This window comes from Neovison vison, chromosome 6 (assembly GCF_020171115.1).
Source record: "Neovison vison isolate M4711 chromosome 6, ASM_NN_V1, whole genome shotgun sequence".
In the NCBI taxonomy this organism is placed as follows: Eukaryota; Metazoa; Chordata; class Mammalia; order Carnivora; family Mustelidae; genus Neogale; species Neogale vison.
Genome location: NC_058096.1, coordinates 92,084,685 through 92,100,040, shown reverse-complemented (window position 1 = coordinate 92,100,040; position 15,356 = coordinate 92,084,685). Strand labels below are relative to the sequence as shown.

At 38.5% G+C, this 15,356-nt stretch overlaps 1 protein-coding gene across 1 annotated transcript in view; it reads left to right on the top strand.

Annotated features, from left to right (window-relative positions):
• WDR49 (WD repeat domain 49) overlaps positions 1–15,356 on the top strand; it is a 131,797-nt gene that overhangs the window by 82,984 nt on the left and 33,457 nt on the right. The window contains exons 11-15 of the mRNA XM_044251727.1: positions 5,338–5,468; positions 7,767–7,865; positions 9,500–9,664; positions 11,836–12,023; positions 13,089–13,286. Coding sequence (XP_044107662.1) covers positions 5,338–5,468; positions 7,767–7,865; positions 9,500–9,664; positions 11,836–12,023; positions 13,089–13,286 — 781 coding nt within the window. The remainder of the gene's footprint in view (positions 1–5,337; positions 5,469–7,766; positions 7,866–9,499; positions 9,665–11,835; positions 12,024–13,088; positions 13,287–15,356) is intronic.

Sequence of the window (15,356 nt, the reverse complement as noted above, 5' to 3'; positions counted from 1 at the left end):
TTCTTTTTTGTATTTTTTTATACTTGACAGGTGAATTAATTTTGTTCTCACAGAATTGGTTATTATATCTACATTCGGAGCGAGAGATCTGATCATCTTCACAGATGACACAGTGACTCAGGATCTCTGATGGGAGGTGTGGAATGGAACAAGTGAACTCTTTCAATGTCAAAAGAACAAATCTCTCAGACTCCTAAAATGCCTTAAAATTGGCTCATTCTGCACTTCAATTTAACTCTTGGCAAAAGTACAAACTTAAAAAAAGTTATCTTTGAAATGGACAAAGTGGGAAATACAGTGTGGATTCTTAAGGTATTTTAAGGACAACTGTCATTTCAATTGAAAGTTTCAGGTTAGGTTTTAAGGGAAAGGTGGCAGCTAATTAGTTTCTCAACACTTTGGCACACAAGGTCAAATATCAGAAGGGATAGTTTTTATACCATCTTAGGAAAAGCATTCTGTGCCTTTGACTCGTATTACCTAAATGTATCTAGTTAATATGGGTATCTTGGCAAAAAGACATTTGGACATTGAATTTTTGTCTCCATCCCCAACGGGAAATGTCTTCAACCAAACTTACCATTCAGTGAAGAAAAAAATTAAAAATAATTACATGTAGGGGTGCCTGGGTGGCTCAGTGGGTTAAAGCCTCTGCCTTCAGCTCAGGTCATGATCCCAGGGTCCTGGAATCGAGCCCCGCATCGGGCTCTCTGCCCAGAGGGGAGCCTGCTTCCTCCTCTCTCCCTCTTTGTCTGCCTTTCTGTCTAGTTGTGATCTTTGTCAAATAAATAAAATCTTCCAAAAAAATAATTACATGTAATGTTCTTATAAGATTCATGGCAAATTCAGAATGCAAGGTACCTTATTTATAATATCTTACCTTGCTAAGCCTCATATTAATATTATTAAAAAATATAAGTATTAAATTATTGATTTTTTTAAAGAAAGAGTAATTCATACACCAATTCTACAAATATTTATTAAATGCCTATTATGTGCTAGGTACTATTCTAAGCATTGCTGATACAGAAAGGAAATAAATGAAGTCCCCCCTCTCTTAGAGCTTGTTTTTGGTAGGGGAGAGAGTGAATAAACAGACAAGTGAATACAGACCACAATAGCACCTAATGATAAATGTAATCAAGAGAAACGATGTAGGCTGAAGGATGAAAACTCAAGGGGGAGAGTTTTACTTTATTTTATCTTTTATTTTAAATAAAGTTTTATTCTGACTGAAAAATCCAAGTAAGTAAGTAATAGTGCTCCCCGCCTCAAATTTTCTTTTCTTTTATTTATTTAAGTATGTTTAACATTACTCAGTGCTTCTCAGGATAAATGTATTCTTAATCCCCTTCAGCTATTTTGCCCATCCCCACACCAATTTCCTTTTTAGCAGCTACTGTTTTGTTCTCTATATTCAAGAGACTTTTTTGGCTTCGTGTCTTTTTTTCTTTGTTCATTTATGTTGTTTCTTAAATTCCACATATGAGTGAGATCATATGGTACTTGTTTTTCTCTGACTTATGTCACTTAGCATTATGCCTTCCAGATCAATCCATGTTGTTGAAAATAATAAGAGTTCATTCTTCTTTCATTCTTTATTTATTCTATTTTTATTCGTATGTATACATATCTTATGTATCTTATATGTCTTATACATATATATGTGTTTGTATATATTTATCTTTTTTATCCATATCTTCTTTATCCATTCATCAATGAATGGGCACTTGTGCTGCTTCCATATTTTGACCATTGTAAATAATGTTGCAATAAACATAGGGTATGTATATTTTTCGAGTTAGTGTTTTCATTTTTTTTGATAAATATCCAGTAGTGGAATTACTAGATTACCATATAATCTAGTAATTATAATGGAATTACTAGATTACCAAATAATTATATGGTAATTCCATTTTTTATTTTTTAAAGAACCTCCATAGTGTTTTCCACAGTGATGGCACCAATTTACATTCTTACCAACAGTGCATGAGTGCCCTTTTTTCTTTACATCCTCTCCAACACTTGTTATTTCTTGAATTTTTAGCCATTCTGACAAGTGTGAGTTGTTATATAACTTTGCCCTTTTTTTTTTTTTTTTTAAAAAAGCTAGGCTCCACACCCAGCATGGAGCCCAGCACAGGGCTTGAACTTATAACCTTGAGATCAAGACCTGAGCTGAGATCAAGAGTTAGACACTCAACCAACTGAACTATCCAGTAGTTTGGACTTACATTTCCTTGATGATTAGTGATATTAGACATCTTTCTAGGTGTCTGTTGTCTTCTTTGGACTAATGTCTATTCATATCCTCTGTCCATTTTTTAATTGGATTATTTGGGGGTTTTTGGTATTGAGTTGTATAAATTCTTCATATATTTTGGATATTAACCCTCAAGTGAGAGTCTTTAGATAGAGTGGTCAAGAAGGCTCAAATAAAGTGACATTTAGACAGAGAATTTTTCATTTATTTATTTGACAAATATTTATTGAATACCCATTATAAGGTGGTCACAATGCTTGCTGTTACGGGATTGCAGAATGAGATAAGATGCCTGGTTTTTAAGAATTTATAATCTAACAGAGGAGTGTAGCTATATATATTTATTAGATGTTATAACAAAATTTGAACAGAGTGAGAGATGAGAAGAAAGAAATATTTCTTTCAACTCTAGTTATTAAGAAGCCTACCAGAACAAGATGGGCCTTAGAGAATGGGTGTATGGGGAGACAGATGTGGGACTGTATGTAAATGGAAATCCATAGAGGGATGGATGAGCACATCATGAATGAAAACAAAGTAGCTAGAAATGTGGAGGGTGCTTAGAGAACAGTAAAGATTTCGTTTGTGTTGAACAAGAAAGTGTGCTTCAGAAACTGAGGCCCTGAATCCATCTAACAATTCAAAACCAGCTCCTACAAGCAAGAAATTTATTTGAAGCCTTGTGTTCTACCTTTTAAATCCAGGTGAATTTTACATTCTAGAACGTAAATTCATCTATCTTATTTCAAAATAAAAATATTGTCCCCAAACTCTTTAAGTAAATTAAAGAGTGAAGGTGGAAGGTGGACGGTGAAGCATATTTACCTTATGGCTTCCAGTAGTTCTGTCAAATATTTAGCTGGGTATTCATATTTTACTTTGAATATCAAGGGTAGAAGAATAGAGAGAACTAATCCTAAAAAAGTAGATTGGACCCAAATAGCACTAGCTTTTGAATAATAGGCTCACTCATTTGAAATATGCCATGAAGAGAGTGGAAAACGAATACATATTTTTAAATGAGGCATTAGCCTTATATTTGACCAGGCTGTTTCCTCGGCCTCGAGTGCCTTCCTCTTGCAAATCCTAATCATCTGCTATGGTGCAGTTCAAATATGACCCCTCACTCAGCCTTCTATGATTTCTGTAGCTGGACTTCCTTGGTGACTGGTCAGTACTTCCTTGACATTTATTGCATTTCACTTTTTATGTCAGTCATTTGATGCTCTTGGTTCTATCCGCTGCAGCACCTGAATATGGACTTCCATGTGGAAAAAAAAAAGTGCTTGTAAAATGAATATAGATGAAAGGCCCCCCAAAAGAACGATTATTCTAGTGGCAGAATAAAAGAGATACTAGAGGTGGGTAGACTAAAGGCAAAGGTATTGGTTAAGAGGCCCTTACAATTATTCAGTGATGAGGTAGTGAACACTGGACTAGGTAGTTGACATTAACTGTCTAAAATAAAAAGGAAGGAATGAATTGCTAACATATTGCAGAGTGGGAGTCTAAGTATTTGATGTGACTGAGGAAGAGAAACACACAGGAAGCTGGACTGCTTGTCTGGTAACCAAATTAGGCAATTTAGGACTGAGACCTGGTGTGGACAGAAGATGAAAACTTTGGATTTCTTGATATGTTGCTGATGGGAATATTATATAGAATTGTCCCCTGGCAAGTGGGAACATTTCAACACTGGGGAAAGTTATGAATGTGGATAAATTTAAGAACCATTTTCACAGAAGCAAGATTGCAACCTGAGGTGGTAGATAGAATCCCTGAATGAACCCACATGAGTAGAGAGAAAGGACAAGAGGAATGACAGTAAGGAATGTGTGTAGTGAAAGAAGGGAAGAAAGAGGGAAGAGAAAATAGAGAATGGGAGTGAAAGTTCAGGGAGGCAAGAAGAGAAGCAGGATGTACTAGAAAGAAGAGAATTTTCAGGGGCACCTGGGTGGCTCAGTGGGTTAAGCCTCTGCCTTTGGCTCAGGTCATGATCTCAGGGTCCTGGGATTGAGCCCTATATTGGGCTCTTTGCTTGGCAGGGAGCCTGCTTTCCCCCCTTCTCTGTGTCTGCCTCTCTGCCTACTTGTAATCTTTCTCTCTCTGTCAAATAAATAAATGAAGTCTTTAAAAAAAAGAAAAGAATTTTCAGGAGCAGAAAGCCACATCCTTCAGAGAGTGAAAACTTACAGTGATGGAGCAATTTGGAGACCTTTGGGAATAGAAGCAAGATTTTGGATGGGTGAGGAGAGAGTGAGGGTGAAGACACCAAGCCTGCGGTTACTAACTGGTTACTATCACTCATTTGAGGTGTGTATGCCTCTAGAAGGAGCAAGAGACTTAGTATAGTCTGATAGCCAGAACTTAAATCATCGTGTGGAAGCAAGGTGATATTGATGGGCCACAATTTAATGTTCATGCCCCTCCCTTCCCTACCAGGCCCCAGACATTTCATTGCCTGCCTATCCTGGTCTGTCAGAGTCACAGCAGTACCCCCAAGATATTGGTCTTTTTAAAACTATTGTTTCTGCTCAAAATATGTCTGTCACCAGAGTCCTGCTCCTTTGGAGTGGCACTTTCCAGGTGTGTTTCACAAATGATAGCCCTTCGAGATGCTATCTGATATGGGACTCTACAGTCAGGTAAGTCTGGAAAATGCCACAGGGAATGTTAACATGTGAACTTCTATGGAATCTCTCATGAAGAAAGATCTTACTATTTTTGTTTCAACTACCAAATACTATTTCTTCACAGACTCATCTCCTTTTTTATTGTTACTGTCAAAAAACTCTTAATGGTTTTATGGTACCTATGTGGGGAAACTTGGCTTTGGATTCTCGGTGATGGATAATTAATTTGATAAATGCATACTTGTTTGGTGTTAATGGCTGTGAGAGGATAATTAACTTTGTAATATTAAATATTCATAATGTACCAGGGAATTCGAAGAGAAAATAATAAAAAAAGTTTAGTGTGGGAGGTTCAGGATTGTGGATGATGAGTGGATGCTGGCAACTCAAGATCTCTTTCGCATTTGGATCCACAGCTAAATTCTGCATCCTTTTTACTAGGGCTCTTACGGTGTTTCGACTACAAAACTTCAATCAATTCTTCATCCAGCCTGAGAAATGGAAAGGAGGAATACAGCACCGTGATGATATCTTGTGCGCTGCATTTTTACCCCCACAAACTCTTGTTACAGGTTAATTGAACCTTCTCCAGACCATCAGTGGTGAACAATTGGTTTCTTTTGGCCCAGTCACTTTTTTTATAATAAAGATTTTTATTTATTTATTTGACAGACAGAGATCACAAGTAGGCAGAGAAGCAGGCAGAGAGAGAGGAAGGGAAGCAGGCTCCCTGCTGAGCACAGAGGTCTGGGGCTAGATCCCAGGACCCTGGGATCATGACCTGAGCTGAAGGCAGAAGCTTTAACCCACTGAGCCACCCAGGTGCCCCATGGCTCAGTCACTTTTAAAAATCCTTTTCTGAACTGCAAAATGAATAGATATCTTGAAGACTCAGCCTTTGCATTGAGAGCTACTCTTGGTCCTTACTTCCAGCGTAGCATGTTAGTGGTGAGGACCATCAGCTCTACAGCGAGGCTGCCTGGCTTGAGATCCTGGTGCCACCACTATCCAGTGCATCGTATCGAACAAGTTCTTTAATCTGTACACCATTGCTTTCTCTGGCTAATAAGAATATATCAATATCTTGGTTTAGAGTGAAGATTGAGTAAACTAATCTGTGTAAGGGCTTAATACAGTGCTTGACACACAGTAAGCTTATCAGTAAATGTTAGCTTCTGTTTTTATTGTCCTTTTTCCAGAAACAGCATTAGGAATGATGGGAACAAATCATACTTCTGTGGCACTCAGATGTTTCATAATGGGAACATGCTAACACTTTGGCACAATTTAGTCTAAGTAATTTTGGTTAAAGTCTGGCATCACCAAATGCCTACAAATCCAAGCCCTTAAAAAGATACATGGGCATGCTTTGATGTGCATATGAAAGAGGATCAGAAATTGTTGTATCATTTCTGGCCAAAGAAAACAATTTATAAAGATAGATTGCACCATGAAATTAGAGAGTCCATATTTTGACAACCTAGGTTGTTTTTTTAATAGAACCCAAAATGTTGTCAATTAAGAGGAATGAAAACTCACAGGAAAAGAGCCAGGATATCTGTGAAGTGTTACAATATATGGTTTACAGCTCTGTGTACACTTACATTTCCACTGTCTTAAGGAATTGCCCGATTACCTGCCAATAGGGCCAACTCTGCAGTTGAATTTGCTTTATAGCTGCTGAAAGTCCAGCCCTGCAGGTGGTAGCACATACTGAAATGTGATGGAGACAAGATATCAGGCTGCATCTTTATTATTCCAAAAGTGTCAGAATTTACCTTTGTAACTGGTGGATAGATGATGTCTTCATTGACTCTCAGCTCATCAGTCCTATATGAAAATATTTGGCCAGGCGCTTTATAACTTAAGCATTTCAAAATCACGGGAGCAGATGGCCACTCTCTTATACAGTTAATCCATGCAAATCCATCATCCTTGGCCAATTTTTGAGTTACACAGGTTGCTCTTGCCAGAACAATACGGAGTTTTGTATGTATTCTTCTCTTCTTTCTCCTGATCCCAAGAAAGTTTCCATCTGTACATCCCACTCAAATGCGGGTCTTCCCTTCTGCTTTTCACTTGACCCTAATACTCTGCTCAGTGGGGACCTGTCCTTGCCTTGCTGCAGAGAACAGCAGTCTGGGCGAGCTTCGCTCCTCCCCAGGACAGGCTTGGCCAGACTGTCTCACTCTTTGGGCTTTTTTGCGTTCTCTGTGATGAGCAGGAGGGAAGGACTTATATAGGGAAATTTTTAGAATTAGAGAAAGTGTTATTCAATAAAGAATATAGGAAAGAGGGAATGAAAATACACACCCACACACACACACACACACACGAATGGATGGTGGCAAACAGAAACCAAGAAGGATTTGATTTGTTTGCCCTCAATAATAAAAAAAGTATAATCATTATGAACATTTTTTTTAGTTCTTATAATACACTAGGCACTATTCTAAGTACTTTTCATTCACAACGTTATGAAATTCGATTTTAATTCAGTCTTATAGATGAAATTGTGGCCTCAGGTAAATAACTTAACCACGTTTACACAGCCAGCAGGTGGCAGAGCTGAGAATCAAACTCAAGTTGTTTAATTGCAAAGCCCATATTCTGAATGCCTTATTACTATAAAATAAAAAGATATGGCAGTAATTTCCAGTACATTGAATACACAGGTACACGATGAGGATTCTAAGTTGTAAAGTTTAATAAAATACTAGTCATTATTATTCATGTTTCCAAAAATAGAATACCTACTATGTGCCAGATTGTGTGTAAGGTATTCACAAATAGTGACTTCTTCTCCCATTGCTGTTGCTCATGTTTTCCAATTTTCTGGCAATTTATGTTCTCCATCCTGGCTCATATAGGGAGTTATGATGGAGAAATCATTCTGTGGAACAACAACACAGGAAACGCTCACTGTGTCCTTCACCCTGATTATCAGAGGCTGCTAGAATCAAAACCGGGTGAGTACAAGTTTGAAAATAAAATAATGTGGCTGAGTCAAACCACCGTAGGCTTCGTTGTTTATTCATGTTCCTGACGCAGCTCACTCCTAAATTATAGATGATTGGCCATAAGCGCCAGGGATTAGTGAGACCGTTGTCCTGTCAAAGTGACTAAAAAGAACCTTAAGATTTACTTGGCTTAGCAAATTCTCCGTGGCATGCTGTTGCTTGTCTTTATGCCACATCAGCTTTTCTGAATTACTGACAGCAGGGAGCAGGCCTCTCATTTCCATCTAGTTTAGTTTTTGCCAATAAACCTAACAAAACTGCTTTTGAGTGAATCTTGGTACCTCTTGGTAGGAAGATAGGAGTTCATGTTCACTTGATAGGCTGCTCAGGCTTAGTCTAGAGCTTGTATTAACTATTACGCCACCTGGAAATCTTAAATTATTTCTTGCTTTAGAAACCTGTGAGGAACATGAGATGGGAGTATATTGTATTTTATGGAAGTTTAGCCGAGCACATGAATATTTTATACTTAAGCAAAATGTCTTGACAATTGCCTTTTGCATTTTATTTCAGTTTCCTTAGATACTGAAGGTTTTTCCTTAGGATTATTTATTTAGGTAATGAATATGTCATTCTTCATGGCCCACTGAGGTTCTGTTGTCTCAATCGGATAAACTCACAGAGCTGGATCGGACTGTAGGAAAGGATAGTTCGTCCAATACAGCTTTATTTTATGAAAGTGGAGGGAGTAATTTGTTAAGAGTAAGCCCTTAGCTCTTTGGGCTTACTTGTCTGTATGCACAAAGCTCTGGCCTGCTATCTGTATGAAGAGTTAGCCATTAGGGTTCACTTGAACCCTCCACGGAAAGGGTAGAATTCTGCTTCTTCCTTTATACTGACCTGCAAGAGAGTGACATCTTGCTCTTACAGCAAGCCCAACTGTGGCTACGATTAAAACTCCAAAGAGGTAGATAAGAAAGAGAAGTGGAAAATATCAAACTTCTAAAAGACAAGAGAGGCATTGCTAGAGATGTCTTCCTTTGAGATTTTGCAGATCCTCCCTGTGTAGATTTTTTCATAGCTATGAACAGACTATTCATAGATTCTGAATATCCCCAGTTCTTATTACTGTGGCCAGGAGATGATGTCACAAGATAATCGAAGTGCCCCTAGGAAAGTCCTCTCCGGGGTAACTCACTAGCAGATAATATTGCTGCTAGACTGATCATTTAAATATATTTAAATAGTCATTATAGCTCATGTTCATTATATTATTTGCAAGATTAGTATTAATGATTAATGAGCTAAAAATGTCATGGTGTTAGAATCACATTTGTCTTGAACAGATCAGGATTTCTAAGACGTTAACACTGACAACAAAATGAAGTCCCTATTAATTTATATCAAGGGAAAACATAGTCAGTGTGTATGTAATATGCAAAACAAAGGTGGAGTCAACAACCCTTCAAGTTGGCATTGAAGCCGTGAATAGCAGGTCAGTTGGATGTTCACTGGAAACCTACTGTGAGACTTGATGGGGTCCCAGGAGACCGATGGAGGCGGGCCTATTGTTTTTCATAAGCATTCAATTGACAAGCAGATGTTTCTCCTCATTAAGACACCTAGCTTTGTGTCCATCACAGGTACAGAGCCTCAAAAGCTTTTCAGCGCTGGGAGGAGTCGCTCCACCTGCCCCAGCACCAACCAGGCTGCACTGGGAGCCCACTCCTTGGAGACCCTCGCCAAGGGCAATAATGCTGTTGTGGGGCTCTGCTTCCTTGAAGCAAGAAAAACCACCGCAGAGACAGGTATAACATACATTCCCATTCTGACTGTGGATTGATATATTTGTAAAATGTGGGGAAAAGGAGCAATGAAGACCATTTAATGTGTTCCTTTGTGGGTCTTGTAGAGCTTGACCCCATGTAGCTAACAGTCCGTGCTAAGTCCCGGGAGGCTCCCCAGCCATAGCAAGCGAGGTTGGGGTTCAGAAGGGAGGGTCCAGGAGCAGGAGCCAGATTTGAACCCCCAGCGAATCAGTGCTGCACAGCTCAGGATCCAAGTAGAAGAAATGCTGGCAAACAGTTTGCTCTGGATGACAATCTGAGTTGCTGTGGCATAAAGAGGTTTGGTGGGATAGAAGGCACAGCATGAAGTGGCGGGGGGTGGGAGGTTGGGGTACCAGGTGGTGGGTATTATAGAGGGCACAGCTTGCATGGAGCACTGGGTGTGGTGAAAAAATAATGAATAATGTTTTTCTGAAAATAAATAAATTGAAAAAAAAAAAAAAAAGAAATAGGGTCCAAATATACATGCCAAGGCTTAGGACTATATGCTCCAGAAGGATGGAGTCCCACTGTGCTGGAACCCAGTATCAAAATGGGCTAGAAAAAAAGAGGGAGAAACTTGGAGATAGGGGCAATGGTAAAATTTGAAATAACTGCTGATCCTAGATCAGAAGAGCTGCTTGCTTTTTTCTTAATTTCCTCCCTTCTTCCCCCCAATCCTTCCTTCTTTCCTTCCTCCCTCCATCCTTCCTTACCTCCCTCCCTCCCTTCTCTTTCTTTTCTTTTTTTGTAATGGCTTGGGTTTCATTACCAGTTATGCTTACTTTCCAGAGTAAGTCAGGGTTCTGGTTAGTGCTTCTGCTGAGATGTATGCTAAGACTGGTGCCACCAGGTCACTTACTGTAGCCATTTGGTATTACATAGATGAAAGAACCTTTTGCTTAATTTCCCCCTTGTTTTCAATAGTTATGTTAGCATGGTGTTGACGCTGCCTGCATTTTCTCTAAATTAAAATATGCTTTTGAGAATAATGCATATTGTTTTACCTTTCATCTAAAGGATTGTGTTTTATAAATATTTTTTCTTAGTATGGACAATTTAGACATGTAGGTGTTATGTGTATGAAAAGAACTAAACATATCCGAACCACATTTTCCATATTTACCGTCCCACATTCAATTTGCAGATAGAAGATCTGCATGATTTTTATATAAAAACTTTCAGCATTAAAAATCAATAAAGGTATACCCTTAAGAATTTAAGAGACCTTGTGGAGTATTTAGAATAGACTTCGAAACAGTTAGATTCTAAAACTTTGTATTTTCTAGAACTCCCTTCTATTCACAAAATGAACTATTATCCTGAAATTGCTCTCATTTCCTCTACACTAATTCTTCTTAATGTTATCAGTATTCCCAAATTGTTTCCACCGAAGCGGCTACAAGTCATTATTTCTACCTTAAACAGATATGATTGTTAATTGGCAGTACATTTGTGAAGTAAATTGAAAGTCATCTACAGATTTATCAAAGAATAATAGGAACTTGGCCACAGAAGAATAATTTAGGTAGAGTGCTTCTACAAAGCATATAAAAATAGAAAATGAAAAGGTGAGTTCTCAGCCTGTGAGCCAAAAGAGGGTTCCATAAGGGCTCCCAATGAATTCTTGATGAAAAATTAAAAACAAGCCCATAAATAGAATGCTAAATGCATGATGCTGTGTAGAAAAATTAACATCTATGCTGCTCTAACGACATATATGCAGCCAGCTCCATGCGGGAGGAATTCTACTTCTTTGGTGTATGTGTATATAGGTTATTAAGAAAGATGGGTTAATGTAATTAGAATATTATCACAATATTGAAATTAATACTTGATAAATTTATTTGGAGGAACAAATTAATTCTATCTAACCTTGAAAACCAATTATATTGAAATAATGAAGGAAAGGGAATTCAATGTAATGGAACATCTTGCATTTCCAATCTCATTTAATACTCAACACAAAACAGAAATGTTATCATGGCATTATCTCCATTTTATATTGGAGAAGGTCGAAGTGCTGCAAATTGCTATCCAGGCTGCCTATCACTCCAATAGCCATATGCTTTCCGCATGGCAAGCCACTGAAGACATTTTTTTCTGGTTTTTGTTGTCACATTTTCCTAATTAAGTCTTGTCTTACACGTTAGGAGGAGCTAACCTGGTGTCGTGTGGAGGATCTGGGTATGTCAGATTCTGGGACACATTTAAGAAGCAACTTCTGGCTGAATTTTTGGCTCACGGTGGAGTGGGATCCATTATTATGTCTACTGATAAGTCAAACCAATACCTCGCCACAGGAGATCTGGATGGACAACTGAAAATCTGGGATATAGAAGTAAATTGACATATTCTCATATCTTTAGTATTTTTGATTGCCTTGTGCTGAAGATAACTAGGAATCTGGTCTTATCTAACTCCTGGATAAGGGAAGACATGATCAGTCTGAGTACTATAAAGGAAACATTAACATTTATCAGGCAGAGAGATCTCTTAAATAATTTATGGGGAAAATCAGACTGTTCTCAGTACGAAAATCTTCTCAAGCCCGGGGCATCTGCATGGCTTAGTCAGTTGAGCAACTGACTAAGCCAACTCTTGTTTTCAGTTGATGCCATGATCTTATGGGCTGTGAGATCCAGACCCATGTCATCAGGCTCTGTGCTCCGTGGGGAGTCTGCTTGAGATGCTCTCTCTCTGCCCTTCTCTTCACTTGCACTCACGCACTCTCTCCCTCTCAAATAAATAAGTCATATATACACACATACAAATATATATATACACACACATATACATAGACATGTGTGTATGTGTATGTGTATATGTATATGTGTGTATACGTATGGGTAGTCAAGTCACTCACCCAATTTAGGAATGCAGTATTGTCAGGAAGGTACTGAAGCATTGTTTGAGCATAAGTAATTAGGATATACCTTATTCGAAATGAGACTGTAAACCCAATTTAGACAGAGTATTGGCCCTTCATCCAACATTATCATCATCTAAATTAGTTTGGGATTTTTGTGTCAGTGATTACCTGTTTGATTTTCTAATAATATTATAAAATCATATAATAGGCAACTATCTACATATGGTAAAATTCATCTCTCTCAGATAACTGACTTGACTGTTAACTCTTTCTGCTTTTCATTCTTCCCCTCCCCTCTTCCTTTCGTTCTACTTCTCAGTTCAGGCAAATCAGTTAGAAACATTTTTTGACACTTAGTACAACTTTTCTAAACTCTGTTATCATGAACTATTCTTCTGCATTTGGAGAACAGAGAATTTTCCCCAAATGTCCTTTTTTTCATTTCTATATCAGACATTTTAGGAAAAAGTGTTATTTTGCTGCAATAATTTAATACTTGGACTTTTTAGAATTCTGGAATTTCTTTTCATTCAGGAATACTGTCTTAATTCCAGCAAGAGCAAAATCACACAGGCCCCAGCTCTGATACGATCATTCCGACCTCATGAAGACCAGATAAGTTCCTTAGAGATGTGTAAGATGGGTGGCCACTTACTGATTATCTCCTCATCTGCAGATGGCAGCATTTGTGTGACTGATGTCTGTGGTGTTCCTCTCTGGATCTTTGGTCAGGTAGAAATATTGCTTCTTTATTATTCTAGTATTTACTTGACATTTAGTATGAACTTGGACTGATTTTTATTTGAGTCTCATCAACTGTTAATGTTCATCAGTCATGAAAGAACTGACTTCCATTTCTGGAGCTGTAGCTCCAGGCATCTCTTGTCCTGTTTACCATTAACCATGACAGTTCCATCAAGTGGAAGACTCTAGAGACATGGAAAGATGGAGGCTCTGTGCAGCTCAAAATGTTTCAGAATTTCTGAGAAAACCTTCTCTTTAAAACTTCTTCAGTTTCAACGTCTAGTAAAAACGCAGTATGGATATAATTACCATGTTATTCTTAAGCAGGTAAAGGAAAATGACTGTCAAGTAATAATCAAATACAGAAAACTTTAGGAAAAATAAACCTCTTCCTGTCTGATTTACTCCTCGCCAAATAACAACAACTACTAACAGTTGCTGAGTTTTTCCTGTATGACTAGGGCTCTGTTCTATGGTCTCCACATGAATTATCTCATGTAATCACAGTTCCTCATCCTATGAGGAAGGAGCTCTTCATTATCGCCATTTTACAAATGGAAAACAGAGGCACAAAAGGTTTGAATCAAACTCCTGAGCTCACAGAAGCTACCAAGTTGTAGAATTTAGCTTTTGAATCAAGCTGGCTCATTTCAGAGCTTATGCTTTTAACCCTTCCTCCCATGAAACTAAGTTCCCATGTATACCTATTAAGACAAATAGAAGTGGGGGGCATGGTGGAAAGGAAATAGTCATTATCTCAGATTTATTTTATTTTTTCCATTTGTCTTCATGGGAACTCTGTTCTTGCTCCCTTTGGGACTTGAGGGACAAAATATCAGTTTGATGTGTTTCAGTCATTACTGTCGAGGCACAGTTGCATAAGGTCAGGCTGGTGGGATGAGGTTGGGCTGACACCTCACTTTCAGTCTGGCTGGTTGACTTGGTTCTATTTGGCAGACTCCCTTTTTAGTCATGCCATGAGAAACAGCAACTGTCTTCATTTTGGAAGACGAAGATTGATGTTGTTCCACTTTTGAATTGTTTTGATGATGTCAACCTGTTCTGAAAGAGTTTTATAAACCCTATGGGACACAAATGGTGATGATAAATCAGAAAATAATCTGGGGTGGTGGGCCCATGTTTAGCCAGGTAATATGGGAGTCTCCAGGTAGCACTCAAGAGCTGTACAGTCTCTTCTGCTCTGTAAATAAGGCAAGGGCTAGACTTTTCTCAGGTGGAAAAAAAGAGCTTCTGAGTGGTAACTCAAATGTGCGCACGCGCGTGTGCGTAGGTGTGTGGTGAATGAGGCAGAGGGCCGTAGCTGGTATTCTGAGCACAAGATAAGTTGGAAAGATGCTTCTGTAAGTGAAGAAGTTAATGTAATGCTGAATTGCTGTATGGCCATGCTTCTTGGGCTCTAGGGAGTTGAAATGGAGGTTAGAACAACAGGTAAAGAAATGGTTTCATCAAGTGGCTGACATCTGGAAAGTAAGTTTCTTGGAGGAGACTGAGGCAAGAAATCACAGCATTCTAGGTGTGGGTGCCATATTGTGCCCGCCGCATAGTAGCTGCGGCTAAATTTTATTTTAATTAAGAAGCGTGTGCCTTTATTTTTATGCTCATTTTTATGCCTTTGATATTTGTCCTTAGCTGTTTTATAAAGTCTTTGTATTTTGAACGATTCTAGACTCAATAAGCCTGTCTGAAAATGGTTTGGTTTTCCCTCTATGTTCAAGGGAGGAAAAGAGCCCCCAGGGCTGGGGTAGTCTCAGTAAAGGCTGACAAACCTGGAGACAGCTGGGTTTTCCATTTTTTTTCCTGCTTGAAGTCCCCCCAGCCAAGGACTCACTTTGATTAAGCTGTCTTGAATATAGGTGCTGCTGGTCCCAGGGGTTGGGATTGGGGTGAGAGGAAGACAGAGGAGAGAGAAGGGAAGAGAATAAATTAATAGGTACTAGAAAATAGCAGTGGTGAATGTCCTTCTCATTGTTGTATAAGAAGAGACACTCATTTAGAGAAAGAACAGAAGGATATGGAAGGCAGATGGTGATACATAGA